Raw genomic sequence first — 17,101 nt, 5'->3', positions numbered from 1 at the left:
TCACCTAAGAGACTTCCCATTAACATGGCCTCTGTGCCAGGGCAAGGTTGGCAGTGCCAGGTACGTCCTAATGTGCTCCAGCTCGCTGTGCATGCGCTCTCGCTCCAGTGACATCCTCTGTTTCTGAGCCAGGAGCTCCTGGTGAAAGAGGGAAAAGGAGAGAGAGAAAAAGAGGGTGAAGAAAGAATGAGTAATGCAGAAGTGCAGAAGTTTCCAGAGCATTGCAGTAGCGGGTTAATTTGGTCCCTGATTATGGGCAGAGGAGAAGGAAGCTCACCGCCATGCTGTGAGAGAGCTGCTCAGCTGCCACAGTGAGGTTATAGTGCTGCACCTCCAACCTCCTGCACTCCCCCTGAAGCACCTCGTACTCTATACTCCTCTCTGACAGACCGACAGACAGACAGAGAGAGAGTTTGGAGTGGTTAGAGAAATAACTGCTATAATTCAGGCAGGAGAGCATTGCACCAGGTCCTCGTCACACCTCATTAGACAGGAGGATTACAGGATGTGTGTGTGTGTGTGTGTGAGAGAGAGAGAGAGAGAGAGAGAGCATGGTAAGAGAGAGAGAGATGGTGTAAATGATTGTATGTGTGTCTGGGTTCCTGGTCGTTTCATGTTATTCACTAAAGAGTTACATTCCTAAATCATTATATTTAATTATATCTTTGTAGCTTTATATCATGATATCTGTATTTAAATTCACCTTCCATATATTCTTGATATGCTTCAAAGATGGCTTCAATGCCCTGCCAGCGGGAGGAAGACCCCTGCTCTTCCTCATCATCTTCATCACTTGAGTCTTCTTCATCCCAGACCTCATGCTGCGCTCCTGGTGGATTGGGGTTGGTTAGTAGAGGGCATGTGTGACCATTTGTTTGAGAGTGCAGTACTTGATTTGGCACCCCCTGTAGGTCTGAAATGTTATAGTGCACAGATGAATCTATTCTGTGATTTGGCTCAGTGCCTGCTGTAGCTCCCCCTAGTGTAAGAACACAGACAAACACATAAGTTAGGGAGGATAGATAGACAGATAGATAGATAGATAGATAGATAGATAGATAGATAGATAGATAGATAGATAGATAGATAGATAGATAGATAGATAGATAGATAGATAGAACACCATGTAAGATCCAGTAAGGTGACAGAAACAAAGTCAGAAATTTTGTTAATTCCTATATTTCTCTCCCTGAACAGAAATCCATACATAGCCCTTCATATATAGGGATAATTCATAATATATCCATATATATTCATTACAGTCAATGTGTCTGTTGTAAAGATGAGTAGGGAACAGTGATTTTGTAGCATCTACAAAGCTATGATGTTTTTCTAAAGGACAGTCATTGGTAAAGCTGTGATGTATCAGTAATGCATAAGGCTGTGATAAGACTGTAGAACAGTATTCAGTAAATCAGTAATATAAATGATTGATGTACCAGACTGTGATATGTGTGTGTTGTAAAGTTGTGTGAGAGCATTAGTAAAACAGTATTCAGTAAATCAGTAATATAAATGATTGATGTACCAGACTGTGATATGTGTGTGTTGTAAAGTTGTGTGAGAGCATTAGTAAAACAGTATTCAGTAAATCAGTAATATAAATGATTGATGTACCAGACTGTGATATGTGTGTGTTGTAAAGTTGTGTGAGAGCATTAGTAAAACAGTATTCAGTAAATCAGTAATATAAATGATTGATGTACCAGACTGTGATATGTGTGTGTTGTAAAGTTGTGTGAGAGCATTAGTAAAACAGTATTCAGTAAATCAGTAATATAAATGATTGATGTACCAGACTGTGATATATGTGTATTATAAAGTTGTGTGAGAGCATTAGTAAGCAGTGACAGACAGCCCGGGGGTTTTGACTGACCTCTAGGTCTCTGCAGGGCTTTCTGTGTTGACTGGAGCACTGACTGGTGAAAATGCTGAGCAAACTCCTCCGCAGTGAAGCTCTCCCAAGGGTGGGTCCTGCCGTTCTGGCCGGCTGGCTGTTCCTTTAGCCGGGGAGGAGATGGGACAGCAGGAAGCAGACTGGGGATTCTCTTAATGGAGTTAGGCTCTCCCAGTTGCGACTGCTCCAGGTGTGGGAGCAAAGGGGAGGGATGTTTGGGTGGTGAGGTGGTGACCTTCAGTGTGTCTCTACAGTTACCACTGTCCAAAGATTTCAGAGGAACTGGTGGGGAAGTGCTATGGGAACTTGAGCAATACACCCCATTTGATTGGCGGGTTGTGGTACAGTCAGGTATGGAGTTCACTGTAAACCAACACACACACACACACACATCATGGTAAGATATGTTTTGCATCTTCAAGAAATCACTAGTGATTAAATGGTTGAAAAAACAAGACCAAATTGTTTAATAGACATTATCTCTTTGACTAAAAAACATGAAAATTTGAATGCTATTTTTTCCAGACATCACTATATAAATAAGACTAATCTGAGAGAAAGGAGATGTGAAAGGAAATGCAGTACATGCTGTGGAGCTGGAAGAGCCTGCGTCAGGGAGCTGTGTGTCCAGTGTTACACTCCGCTGTCTAATGGCTTGCAAAAGATCAATCAGCTTCTCTCTCTCTGAGGGGACAAAACACAATGTGTCAGCACTCGCCCTGGTCTCCTCTCACAGCTAGAGCCAAAACAGGCCATCACACATGCTACACACACTCCCACACCACAGCGTTATGGAAATGGAACACAAAGACCCACTTTCCTACATGTGAGTGTGTGCATGTGCGTGTGTGTGTGTGTGTTGTTACATATAATTTTTACCTCTCCTTTGCTGCGTGCTGATGTGGGTGAGACTGAACATTGAGAGAAAGCGTTTTTTGTCGTCCAGTAGAGGAGTGCTGTCCATCTCCTCTGCTGAGAAATGTGTGGTGAGGGGAAGCGCGGGAGGCGTCTGGCGTTTGCCCTGTACGGCTGGAGGGGAGGGGCTTCTCTCCATCATCATCCTCCTTCTCTTTCTTCTCTTTTCCCAAAGCAGTTCATCCCTCTGAGAGTGAGTGGTCAACCCAAACACTCTCAGGAACTCCACCTTCTACAGAACAGGAGAGAGAGACAAAGAGAGATGGGAAATAACACTCAGGGGCTCTTTGAAATTAGACATATACATAGCTATATAGATAGATACAGAGAGAGAGAGAAAGAGAGAGTGAGAGGGAGAGAAAGAAAGAAAGGAAGAAAGAAAGAAAGGAAGAAAGAAAGAAAGAAAGAAAGGAAGGAAGGACCCCTGGAGAGCTCCAGAGACTAGGACTTGAGAGGTTAAAGGAGAGAAAAAGGGAGAGAAGAAGGCTGCATACCTCAGCACTTTCATCCAGTTTTAGAGGAGGCTGCCGAGCCACCCTCCTGAGATGGGCTCTCACCTCCTCTTCATCACTCTCATCAAATGACTCATCCAGCTCATAGTAATGACCTGGAATACACAGCAGTGTTTTACACACACACACGCATGCATGCGCACGCGCACACACACACACACACACACACACCAGGGCAGTTGATGTAGATCAGTGCTGTGAGCCAAACAGTCTGACAAATGCATGTCTCTCTCTCTTGCTTTCCCTTACTCACTGACCTTTCTCTCTGGCCTCCCGGCGTCTCTTCTCCTCCAGGTCCAGCTTACTGACCAGGCCCCTTTGCGGCTGGAGAACTTCATCACACACAAGCATGGGATTAGGGCCCACTGGACTGGGCCCCTGGAGGCCCCTACATGGCGAGCTGGCCCTCTGGGTAACCCTGAGTTCTGCATATTGGCTTGGCTGGGGTCGTAGCGCCCTCTGGTGACTGGGCTGTGACACTGACGCTCTCTGAACTGACAATGGTGCCCTCTGCTGACAATGCACTGAGGGTGGTGCCCTCTGCTGGCTGGACAGAGACAGAGACAGAGATGCCCTCTGCTGGCTGGACAGAGACAGCGATGCCCTCTGTTGGCTGAGAAAACTTTGAGTGGATTTTTCCAGTTCAGTCAGGAAGGTGCCAGGTTCCAGCAGACTGTGCCCCGGCATGACTGGGTACCTCTCTGGGCATTCCTGCCTCCTGCCCGTCTCCTCCGCCACCCTGCCTGGTTTGGTGAGAGTCGGAGGAGGGCGCAGGGGGGGAGTGTGGAGCTCATAGGCACGGCGGGAGTCGGAGGTGGTTTCTATGAGTGAGATGGGGTTCCACAGTGTAGTGGGAGGGAGCGGAGGGTGAGGTTTGGGGGAAATGAGAGGTGGGGGGGCTGCCAAATGCAGAAGTGGCTCTCTGTTACTGGAGTCACGCTGGTTTGAGTTCGACCTGCACAAAGACAAGAAAGGAGTTAATTCGTCTGTGACCAAACAAGGGCAGTGAAATACCAAGATTTTTCATTTCATTTAATTAACAAATCATTTCAATTGTTTCACTTGTTTATTTGATTTATTCTCATCCTACCAAATGGTTAGGTTCATTTACATTTACCCCCCATCCCCAGCGGCTGAAATATATCTACACTGAGTCTAAAATAGGTCCTATAAAATATTTCTTGTATATGTATTATGGGTGTAACGGTTCACCGATAGGTATCGGAAACCGGTTTTAACGTTAGAGATGCGAGTACACCGATACGGACCCCTGGACTGATCTAAATGTACCATGAGCCGGTCGATGGCCCGATCCTATAGTTACGAATCGGTTAACTGACTTTGCTGCTAATACTACTTTAGTATAAAGCTAAGCGGCTTTGGAAGACTCTCTGATCCAACGTAACAAGTCATGTTACTTTCAAAATAATAATGACTGCCTCTCATTCGCTAAGAAATCTGCACAGTCTCGCGTTCACCTTATACCTTTTATGAGAGTAACGTTAGCGTTGGTAAAAGCATTAACAACATTTCCGATAACGCCGACACGGTTTACAGTGTACTATCAAATTTAAAATCTAAAGTTTGGAAGACATTTGGATTTCATAAGAGGTAAGGAAAATTGGACAAAAAATTGGCCATTAGTAAGGTCTGTAGAATAGCGATTAAGTGCAGCGGTAGCACGACAAATCTACCACTCACTTGATGAGACGGCTTGGTGAAGCTTATGTGAAACCGACTGCAGTTAATAATGTCAAAATGTTTGTTCATGCAGTAAGTCTTTTTTGTACAAGTATGTCTACTGGAAGAGTAATAAACACAATGACGTAATTCTGAAATGATACGTTTGTCTTCCTTTTTTTCCGTACCAAGTAACAAAAATACTCAGAGTTCCCTGGTCTTCTATGAAATATATCTATTTGAAGGTAAGCAATGCCACTTTTATAGAACTGGTTTTTAAATGTATAATTGAAAATGAAAGTGTACATTAAAAAATGATAAGAACTCGCCTCGCGTCGCGTCGAATCGCGCCGAATCCATATTAAAATGCATCGTCCCATAGACCATGTATCTAGATACGTCTTAAAGGAGAGATGCACACCCCTAATATATATAAATATATATGTACAAATATTTTAAGTAATACAATAAAATAGATGATTGTAAGAGATAGATCTGAATTCTATTGTTTGATTTTGTGATAAATTCATCAGCACTCATGCCATGTGACATGGCACGTTGTGACGTCACTGACGACAGTTAGAAACGTTTGCCCCCCAGCGCAAATGTCGAGCTCAGCCTATGGGCACCGCAGATAATGAGTGTGGGACTGACTTGACCTAACGCACTGGAGAGTGAGAAGTAGATGAGTCCAGCCAAAGCCATCTTCAGAGGCTCAGTGCAGAATCAAGGCAGAAATCTGGACCAACCTCATTAATCCAAAGTGTGGTTAGATGAGGTAATGGAGCAATGGCAGTTACTATTCAAACCTCTGATTGCTTTATTCTGCACTGACCAGTTCAGTTGGGAAGAAAAGCTAGATGAAAAGAGAGTCTGTTTTTGTGGACATTAGTCATGGGAAATGCTGGTTTTTAACAGAATGCCGAGGGGACCTATGAACCATTGATCTATTCCTCCACCGCTGGCCTTTTAAGCTTTTAAGTGATGGAAAAAAGTATGTCCACAGAATTGCAGTCAAAGCTTGAGATCTGAGAGTTGACCTTTACCCCATACTATTAATGATAAAGATTCATATGTGATGGCATCTTCTGTGGCAGTAAAATGCAAAACAGGGGAAAAACAGTTTATGAGGGACTTGTATGTTTACAGATTTTCAGGAAATATTAAACTCAGGACGAAACTTAGTTTAGCCCACTCAGTGAAGAGGACCTGTATTGTCTCCAGCTGGGCAGGAATCAGACTGATCTAACCCACTCACTGGTGCAGGTCTGGGGGCTCCATTGTTTCTCGTGACCTCCCTGGCCCTGGATGCTGATCCAAAACCTGCCCTCGGAGCTCGCACCCCAAGCCAGGGAACGCCTCCTTCTCCTGCCGTGGAGCCCTCTGTCGGCCAGGCCAGCGCTCCTCCTCCCCGAAGCCCTGCAGAGCTCCCGGTACAAAGTGCCCCACCGTAGAGGAGCCCATGGCGGGTAAGGACGGGCGGGGGGTGGGCAGAGATGGACAGAATCCAGGCTGTAAAGGCTTCAGGGGAGGCAGAGAAACCTCTTTGGTTTTGTCTGTGATAAAGAAGGGGAAAGAGGTAAGACTCTTGGTGTGAATGAGCGAAAGGCTGAGGTGTTCTCGCAGACTGAAAAGAGAGGAGAGGCCAGATAAGGGGGAAAGTGGTTACTGTCTGCACAATGACATTCTGCAGGGTAGCTCTTATCAGAGGATGAAACTTTACATTCACAAGCGGCACATCAAACAAAGCTTTGCCGCACACAAGTCCATCCTGCATTCTCTCACATAATCACACCAAGGGGGAAAAAAATCAGTATGAACAGTGTTCTGGTAGCTGATGGACATTTCAGTGTTTGTGGGTTTTAAGGAAATCGTGAGACTTAAATGATTTAAGTGTACCATCCGTAGTAACTTTATGTAATCTTTGGTTGCTATATGAGACTGGCTCCAGGGATCTTTTAGCAGTATTAACAGACTCATGCTGATAGGGGATGTAATGCTAAGAACTATGTGTGTATGTGCAAAGGACTTAAGGTATTTTTATGGGGCTGTTTCTGGAGATTTTTATGGTTCCTACATGGGCAGTTTGTTAGTGCTTGGAAGTCTTTAAGGGATAGCTTGTGGTGTTTGGGCATGTTTAAGGGGCTGTTTGTGGGGAGTTTGTCCAGGCAGTTGGTGGTGTTTGGGAATATTTAGGGGAGTGTTTGTGGGGAGTTTAACAGTTCTTACCTGGACAGTTTGTTAGTGTTTATCGTGTTTAAGGGTGCTTGGGTGTATTTCTTGGCCGTTGTAGCAAGTCTTACCCAGGCAGTTTGGTGTGAGTCTCTCAGTCATCTTGGCTCTCTCCTCTGTTTGCTGTCTGTGTGCCTGGAGCTCCTGATTCAGGAAACGCTTCTCCATAGCACGAACTGCCTGAATCTCTCTCTCTTTTGCCCTCTCTTTCTGTCTCTCCATCTCTCTGTCCCTCTCCTTCTCCTTCTCTCTCTCTTTTTCTCTCTCCCTCTCAAACTCCCGCTCTCTCTCCACCTCATACAATCGCTCTTTCTCTCTCTCACGCTCTCTCTCTCTTTCCTTTTCTTGTTGGCGGAGCTCATCCTCCATCTGCAGCCTGCTGGAAGGCCACACATACACAAACACACACACACACACACACACACACATAGAGGGAGAGAAGGTGTGAGATGCAACACTCTTCACAAGAACAAAAAGTACACACTCTGCGTGACAGTAAACAACAACAGAGAATGAGAGGAGGTGTCCTCCAGACACTCCAGTCCTATCAGATAACACACACATATATCTCTATATATGTGTGTGTGTGTGTACTTATGTTTACCTCTCAGACTGCAGAGCCATTAGTGCTGGGTGTGCCAGGTCTCCAGGGACACGAGTTCCTGACAGGTGAAAGTGAAGAGCTGAAGGATGGAGAGCAGGCAGAGCTCCCCCTGCTGGCAGTGGACAGAACTGCGCCCGCAGGGCAGATAAACACATGGACTCATCCATTCTGAGGAGATGCGGAATGACAGAGGAGTGAGGAAAAAAAAAAGAACATTTTTTGTCCTGCTGCATATCTGTACGTGTCTCCCATGGTAACACATATTACAGAATCTGTAAGTCTCTAACAATTCAACTTCATTATGTCTGTAAAGACCACACAGCTGTCATGGGCCAGCCCGCATGATGTGTATGTGTATGTGTATGAATTTGTGTACGTATATGTGTATACGTATATGTGTATACGTATATGTGTGTGTGTATACGTATGCGAATGCAAATGTGTATGTGTATAAAAGATGGCTCTGAAAAGAGATCCAGTTAAAATCACTGAACTGTTGAAAATGAATCATTAAATTATTGATCAAGAGAATTCCAGGCTTTCAGAGGATTTAACAAAGCAACAAAAAATGAATAAATATTTTATGAAATATAACTCTAGCAAGTTCATGAACGGCTTTCTGTAAGAGACATTTCTGTGTCAGTGTAGGTCAGTGCTTGTGAAGAGAGAGAGAGAGTCTGTGTGTGTGTGTGTGTGTGTGTGTGTGTGTGTGTGTGTGTGTGTGTGTGTGTGTGCGTGCGTGCATGTGTGTACATGTATACATGTGAGTGTGAGTGAGTGAGGGTGTGAATATGCATGTGTGTATGAGAGAAAGAGTTTGTGTGTGTGTGTGTCTGATACAGGCATTGCCTGGGGGTACTCTCATTCATTAATTCCATTAGATCATGAACTGCAGTGAACGAGTCTTGTCCACACTGAGGAACTGCTAACCTGACCTGATGGGTTCTGATTCTGCATACAGATCCTTATCTGCACAGTCACACTGTCATTCTGAATAGCGCACTCTCACTAACTGCCTCTAATCCTCCTGTCTGAGAATCTGTCAAAACCACAGCCCCTCTCAGAGCGATCTGCCCCAGGCTCCTTCACAGCCGCTCCATCAAACACATAGTCAGCATTAAACACTACACCAAGGCCCATCACTACACACCAAACACAGTCAACACACTCACATTTAACACTACTTCCACAATGAATTCAGAGAACTGCCAAAGTCAACATGTAGGAATTGTTGGCATTGAACACGAAGATTTACCAGCTGAGGCTTAGATATAAACTGAAGGACTCATACTATTAGATATGCCTGTTGTCTGAGTAAACTGGAGGACTCATACAGTTAGATGTGTCTGTCGTCTGAGTTAACTGGAGGACTCATACTGTTAGATGTGCCTGTCGCTTGAGTAAACTGAAGGACTCATACAGTTAGATGTGTCTTTACAGCAAATCTGTTGCATTCAAAACTGCTGGATTTAAATGAATATCTCTCTCTCTCTCTCACTTGCCCTCTCTCTCTCTCCCTCTCTCTCTCTCTCACTCACTCACACACACTCACACACACACACACACACACACCTGTATGAAGAGAGGTTGGGGTGTGGCAGGTAGCCAGAGTGGAGGTACGCGGCAGTGGCTGCAGCAGTGTTGGGGTCCAGACCCAAGGGCAAAGAGGGTAGACGCAGGTCTTCAGCACTGGAGTACACACGCAATCCCCGAAGGTACTCCTCTGACAACACTGCTCCTACAGGGAGCATGTGAGGAACCTGCCGTGGCAAACTGAGAGAAAAATGGAAAGAGAGAGAGAGAGAGACAGAGAGTTAGACAAAGAGAGAGAGAGAGACAGTGAGACAGAGACAGATATAAGAGAGATGTAAGACAGAGGTATAGGTTCTATCTGAGTTATGATCTCTTTATCCTTCAGTTAAAATGATGAAAGCTGCCATAGAGAGGAGTTTCAGTAGTCCAGTGATCCAGAGAGGAAATGTAGGCTTATGATGATCATTTAACCTCTGTCAAACACACTATACCAAAAACGATTCTACACACTCTATTCCTGGGGCTGTGGAACACTTTAAAGACTTATCACTTACTAGACCTAAAACTCACTTGAAAGCTTGAAGTCGGGGATCCTGCATAACTGTGTTTGGGGACAGGCCCAAGCTGAATGGCGCCCCCACCAGGTGATGAGGGATAGACAGACCACTTTTCTCCGGGGCATCTGGAACCAAGCGATCCCTACTGGTGACCCGGTGGACTGGGTCTGCCTGCTGACACACGTACATACAAGAATACACACACAAACTCACCAGACTACACAGTGTTAAACATATTATGCATACACACACAAACACACCAGACTACACACGCCAACATACCAGAATACACAATGCTATACAAAGCCATTCATAGACTGGTCAGTGGACATGTGAGAATGTCTTTGAAGGCCATATCATCTCAACGAGAAAGTCAAAGGGACCAGTTCACATGCACAGACTTGATAAAGAAATAAGGTAAGCCCATATTTCACTTATTACTGATACAGTACGAAAACACCCTAAAGATAAGCAAACAACTGTCCATGGTTGATTGTTCAACTATGGTACCTTTTGTGTCCCTGGAAAAAATAAGAAAACAAAAAAACATTTCTACATTTTTATTTTTGTAACGCTTACTTCACACCAAAAATAAATTATAGCTCAGTCATTCATTTTATTATATAATAAGAGGCCTTTTATGTATGGTTTTAACTATATTGCTTTTGTCCCTAAGCCAAACTTTGGTCCTTCAGCCCTGCTTCATTTTGAATTTAATATTGAAATATTGTTTAGTTTAAATACAAATGAGACATTAATGCCCATTTTAATTAAATATATTATGTATTGTAATATTTCTTCACATTTTCTTGTATTTTTCATAAAAAGAACCCATGTCCCTTGGGTTCACTGTCATTTCCACCACACTGTACAAAACAGAATTATGGGATCATGTTTTAGGGTTTGTATACCTGGTAACCATAGCAACAGCCACTCAACAGCTGGAGAAAAGAGTGACCTCCATAGGGGGTAATAAAAAGAGGAAAAATCAAGGTAAATATAAGTTAAATTGAGAATATGTTTACTGGGTGTCATTTCCATATTTCATATGAATGTAAAAGCAACTGGACCAATTTCATTTAATATTGTGTATTTTGTGTATATTTAATGCTAACTCTAACATTGACATTAGCAGGCTAACATATCATGATATTTTAAAAGAAATATGACAAAATGTCATTTCTACAACAGTCATTTCCAGGACAGGAAATGCTGATTTCCTCTTAATGTTAGGATGAAATATATATTATTTAACAAAATCATCACAGCCACTATCAGGATGTGTTTCTACACAGAATGGAGAACTAAATCATAGCAATGCATTTTTTATTAAAAAAAAAAAATTGATTTTCTAAAATTTTCCAGAACAAAATGGACCATTGTTGAAGAATTACCCCCATATTATTTCTTTCTCATTTTCTTACTCCTTGATACTTTCACCACCTCAAAAGACAAAATTGACTCAAACTATCACAGAAATCAAATAACCAAAGAAAGGAAAAAAACAAATTATACTGAGAAAACACAACAACCGCTTCACTGTAATCCCACACAACAGAATGCAAACCTTTGTCTTTTACCCTGGAATGAAAGCAGGTTTTTTAAGGACACTTTGACACTCACAGCTATGTCTGTATGGGGACAAACAGATCTTTCATCCGTGTTAAATAAGTCTGTTTCCAAAGCAAAACTACGCAAGAACTACGCAAGGCAGGAAAGCATTCAATAGCCAACTATATTATCAGTGTTTACAGTAAACAAATGATTCACACTAAGAATCAGTTAATGTGCAGTTTGTGTAAGCTGACATAAAGAGGTAGGCTGAATATCAACCCCTCTCTCTCTCTCTCTCTCTCTCTGAACACAGAGGAGTCTTTGTGCCTGAGGAGAAAGGGGCTGGTTTGATCAGGGGGAAGCGAGCTGTTCACCCCTGTATTGTCTGAGCAGCTCCCACAGTGACCACACTGCTAAACAGGCTCAAAGGGGAACACAGCGCTGAATAAACAATGTCCCTCCACACACACACAGACACACGCACGCACACACACACACACACACACAGACACACACACACACACACACATACAAATGCACACGCACACACACACACACACACACACACACACACACACACACACACTGCTTTCAAGCTGTGAATTAATGAGTGGCCTTGGCGTGTGAGTGAGAGAATAAGGCAGAGAAGCTGAAACCCATGCCTAGTTAAACCTATGTCCCTTCAACCTCTCCTCAACCTCCGTTTGGCCTCTGACTGACCTCTGTCACCCTGAGCTGGCCCAGGTTTGGCTCATCTGAATCAGCCACAGCTTCTTCCCTCCCCTGCATGTGCAGTCCTGTTCACTGTAATAATCACCTAAAACGTCCCCTACACAGAATCTGTTTATGCTTTTACCACGTCAGCACACTCACACAACCACACACATTAAACCTGCTTTACAGCATTTCATTTTTTATATCTATTATTATTTTACTATAATAAAATGATATATTATTGCTCTCTCTCTCTCTCTATATATATATATATATATGTGTGTGTGTGTGTGTGTGTGTGTGTGTATGTATGTATATATTAGCACACGTTTATGCTAAGAATGCTTCTTGATCAACTGAATAGAGAGAGACAGCAAGAGATGGAGAGAGAGAGGGAGCGAAGGAGAGAGAGGCGGAGAGTTTGATGGACACTGAGACAATTTCTCTAATGGTGAAAAGGGAGACAGTAAAGAGAAAATGGAGGACATCTCATTCCAACACATGTAGACCGACCCTTCAATGACCTTAGAGTGAGAGTGAGAGAGAGAGAGAGAGGGAAAACAAGGGAGAGAAAAATTTCACCTTACTGTCTTCCTTACAGATAGCACTGGCAAGGTTGCTCAGCCTGAAGGCCTTGGTGAAGAATAATCATGGTGTTTTCACAGGGACAGCATTCTGGTGGTATTCCAGTACCATCATACAATATTACACATCACTCAAAACATTTCTCTCTTTCAAGCAAGCATGTGGCACCAAATACTCACCCTCATCTGCCGTCCCTCGCTTCTCCACAGTCCATTACTGGTTTTAGTTGGTGCTATGGTGACCACAGGAGGGGTGCCAGGCACACTGTGGCTGCCTGCAGGGATCAACACTGGCCCCATGGGGCCCCGTTTGGGCGTGCTGACAGGGGAGCTGTGATTAGTGGCTGGGGAGGAAACTGGAGATGATTCACTGCTGATGGAGGCAGAACCTGTGAGGAAACAGACATAATGTCCCATTACAGCACTGCATTTAAAGATTACTTCAGCAGCATTAACACTGTTCTATTAAACATCCCTAACATGCTAACACTGGTCTATCAAACATCACTGACACATTAGCACTGTTCTATTAAAAATAACACACAAACACTGGTTTATTAAAAATCACTGTCGCATTATCACTGTTCCATAAAACATCATTAGTACATTAATGCTGTTCTATAACACAACATTAATACACTAACAATGGTTTATTAAACATCATTAACACGCTAAGACTATTAAACACTGATTAAACACCATTAACACACTATCAGTGATATACACTCTAATGTTGCTTTGTGAGGTGATATAATTAAAAAACCTGTGCTTTAAACCATTTACATTAAACACAACCTTGACCGCAGTGTCTGCTCCAGTCCTACCTCATCTCACTCCATCACATTAAAAAGATACAGGATAAACCATGTTACAGCCTGTCCAGTCCCTCACTGACACTGCTACAATCTGTCCAGTCCCTCACTAACACTGTTACAACCTGTAAAATCCCTGACTTCAGTGTATCGGAACACACAGGAGAGGTTGGCAGAGTGATGAAACTCAAAAACTATTAGTGGACCAGCTGAAATCTTTCCCTTTCAAAACACATCACAGGACCATAAGACAGCAGCTTATCTAACAAAACACGATCATTTTCTTAGTCTTTTTTGTCTTGTTCTCTCTCTCTCTCTCTCTCTCTCTCTCTCTCACACACACTCTCTCTCTCTCTCTCTCTCTCTCTCTCTGCATCTTCATCACTAACATAAAAAAGCAGTAGAAGTGCATGCATTAAGAGACAGAGAGAGATGAGATTGAACAAAGCAGTGGGAAACATGAGGCCGTGATTAAGAAGAAAGGAAGTAGAGGAGAGGAATTTTATGAAATGTTATTCAGGGCTAATTAGTGAGATAGAGAGAGACGGCCTTAAGAAGCCGTGGGACAGGGGTCAGTTAGGGCTGGATGTGATCAAAGACTTCATTAGGACTCAGGGAGGTTTGGACAAGAGGCTAAATAGACGGCTCCTCACTGAATAGACTTATGAAGGCTGAGTCCATATGAGTGGTTATGACCTGGACTTTCATTTCCTAAGAACTGAATGGACCTCATATAAATAGTCTCATCATGAATAATCATTCATTAAAATCTCTCCAAGCCTCCACACACACCAACACACACACGCACAAACACACACCCCCACACATGTATGCATGCATGCATACACACACACACACGCACTAAAAGCTTCATAAACACACACACACCCACACATACACACACACACTTTAATTTTCTCCTTCTCTCTCCCTGTAATTTCTTATGCACCTCCATCATTTTCTTCTCTGTCCTTCTCTCTACACCTTTTCTCTGGCAGTGTGATGGACCATGGACCATCCTTCACCAGATGTATCACTCAGACACTTGGACTTAAAGAAATCATTTCCATATACTGGAGGACCACCAAGCTCAACTTAATGACCAGTTGAATGTGTGTGTGTGTGTGTGTGTATGTGTGTGTGTGTGTGTGTGTGTTTGGTGGTGTCTGGAACACATTCGCATAGACAGATGGGGTTCTGAACAGCATGGCAGAATCTGGAAATCTGCTAACTGGTTGCATTTTGCCATATGCAAATATTATTCAAATGAGCTCATAGTATATGCTAGGCGAATGTGTGTGTGTGTGTGTGTGTGTGTGTGTGTGTGTGTGTGTGTGCGTGCGGGGGGGGGGGGGGGGGTTGCTGTACTGTATGTCTGCCTATGATCTTGTACATTTTATACAGAATTCTACAACGTCTAATATTATGGTCTGTGTAGTATATGCTCCAGAGACCATGGATGTTTATGTGGGTCTGAAACTGAGGAACTCTCTTAGCAACATATTACCCTCTGTCACTGCATAAACAGAATGAAGAAGAAGAATGATAAAGTAACAGGAAGAGAAGAATGATAGAGTAACAGGAAGAGAAGAATGATAGAGTAACAGGAAAGGGAAATTGATAGAGTAATAGGAAGGAGAGAATAATAGAGTAACTGGAAGGGGAGAATGATTGAGTAACAGGAGGGGAAGAATGATAGAGTAACACAGGAAGAGAAGAATGATGGAGTAACAGGAAGAGAAGAATGATAGAGTAACAGGAAGAGAAGAATGATAGAGTAACAGGAAAGGGAGAAGGATAGAGTAACAGGAAGAGAAGAATGATAGAGTTATAGGAAGAGAAGAAATGGTGATGCAGTGAAGTTAGAGATAGACTGATGAAGGAAAGGGTAGGGAGGTGGATGGATGGATGTGAACAGTGAAAAGATGAAACGAGGAGGAGCTGGTCTAACCTCTGGGCTCCTCAGCTTGTTTGGCAAGTTTGCGAAGAGCCGCAGCAAATCCGGAATGGGAGGACTGGGATGCAAGGCTCCCATTGGCCAAAGCTGCTCCGTTGACGGGGGAAGGGGTGAGAGGGCTGACTGTCGCCGTGGTACGTGTTGCCATGGAGATCATTCCTAACGATGGTGACTTTAGCTCATGGCTCATGCCTAGAGAAAAACAGAAGAAAGTGATTGTGTGTCTATAAATATAGCGTAGTTTGGTGTAGTGCAGTGTAGAAATAGAAGTGTAGCGGTAGAGTGTGTAGTGTAGTATAGTGTAGTGTAGTGTAGTGTAGTGTAGTTTGGTGTAGCGCAGTGCAGAAACAGAAGTGTAGCGGTAGAGTGTGTAGTGTAGCGTAGTGTAGTGTAGACATAGAAGTGTAGCGGTAGAGCGTGTAGTGTAGTATAGTGTAGTGTAGTGTAGTGCAGTGTAGAAATAGAAGTGTAGTGGTAGAGTGTGTAGTGTAGTATAGTGTAGTGTAGACATGGAAGTGTAGCGGTAGAGTGTGTAGTGTAGTATAGTGTAGTGTAGTGTAGTGTAGTTTGGTGTAGTGTAGTGCAGAAATAGAAGTGTAGCGGTAGAGTGTGTAGTGTAGCGTAGTGTAGTGTAGTTTAGTGTAGAAATATAAGTGTAGCGGTAGAGTGTGTAGTGTAGCGTTGTGTAGTGTAGAAATAGAAGTGTAGCGGTAGAGTGTGTAGTTTAGTATAGTGTAGTGTAGTGTAGTGTAGTGTAGTTTGGTGTAGTGCAGTGCAGAAATAGAAGTGTAGCGGTAGAGTGTGTAGTGTAGCGTAGTGTAGTGTAGTTTAGTGTAGAAATAGAAGTGTAGCGGTAGAGTGTGTAGTGTAGCGTAGTGTAGTGTAGACATAGAAGTGTAGCAGTAGAGCGTGTAGTGTAGCATAGTGTAGTGTAGTGTAGTGTAGTGTAGTTTGGTGTAGTGTACTGTAGAAATAGAAGTGTAGCGGTAGAGTGTGTAGTGTAGTATAGTGTAGTGTAGTGTAGTGTAGTGTAGTTTGGTGTAGTGCAGTGCAGAAATAGAAGTGTAGCGGTAGAGTGTGTAGTGTAGCGTAGTGTAGTGTAGACATAGAAGTGTAGCGGTAGAGTGTGTAGTGTAGTATAGTGTAGTGTAGTTTAGTGTAGAAATATAAGTGTAGCGGTAGAGTGTGTAGTGTAGTGTAGTGTAGCGTAGTGTAGTGTAGACATAGAAGCATAGCGGTAGAGTGTGTAGTGTAGTATAGTGTAGTGTAGTGTAGTGTAGTGTAGTTTGGTGTAGTGCAGTGCAGAAATAGAAGTGTAGCGGTAAAGTGTGTAGTGTAGCGGTAGAGTGTGTAGTGTAGTTTGGTGTAGTGCAGTGTAGAAATAGAAGTGTAGCGGTAGAGCGTGTAGTGTAGTGTAGTTTGGTGTAGTGCAGTGCAGAAATTTAAATGTTGTAGTAGAGTGTACAGTGTAGAGTGTAGTGTACAGAGTGAGGTATTACCATCAGCAATATCACCCATTACCATCAAACATATTTCTAAGCTCCCCAGTT

General features: G+C 43.3%; 1 protein-coding gene across 1 annotated transcript; it reads right to left on the bottom strand.

The window, feature by feature from the left end:
* Positions 1-15,741, bottom strand: LOC115804784 (genetic suppressor element 1-like). The gene is made up of 16 exons (XM_030765279.1): positions 15,546-15,741; positions 12,959-13,171; positions 9,944-10,091; positions 9,413-9,613; positions 7,841-8,008; positions 7,308-7,612; positions 6,263-6,560; positions 3,920-4,279; positions 3,582-3,781; positions 3,307-3,419; positions 2,777-3,044; positions 2,483-2,581; positions 1,877-2,179; positions 704-979; positions 278-381; positions 1-138 (listed from the first exon to the last, which is right to left on the bottom strand). Exons 1-16 carry the CDS (start codon positions 15,739-15,741, stop codon positions 1-3), a joined length of 3,390 nt encoding a protein of 1,129 aa, XP_030621139.1.
* Positions 15,742-17,101: the final 1,360 nt, after the last annotated feature.

The sequence above is a fragment of the Chanos chanos genome, chromosome 2 (genome assembly GCF_902362185.1).
Source record: "Chanos chanos chromosome 2, fChaCha1.1, whole genome shotgun sequence".
Taxonomy (NCBI): domain Eukaryota; kingdom Metazoa; phylum Chordata; class Actinopteri; order Gonorynchiformes; family Chanidae; genus Chanos; species Chanos chanos.
Note: the sequence above shows the minus strand (reverse complement) of the source record. Positions and strands in the feature narration are given on the sequence as shown.

What these genes read in the sequence shown, in the direction of transcription:
- LOC115804784 (XM_030765279.1), bottom strand. Translation starts at nt 15,741, where the DNA reads ATGAGCCATGAGCTAAAGTCACCATCGTTAGGAATGATCTCCATGGCA. An exon ending in AGCCAACAGAGGGCATCGCT is followed by an intron (nt 3,782 to 3,919) that starts GTCTCTGTCCAG and finishes CAGTCACCAGAG; the next exon opens with GGCGCTACGACCCCAGCCAA. An exon ending in ATATCAAGAATATATGGAAG is followed by an intron (nt 382 to 703) that starts GTGAATTTAAAT and finishes TCGGTCTGTCAG; the next exon opens with AGAGGAGTATAGAGTACGAG.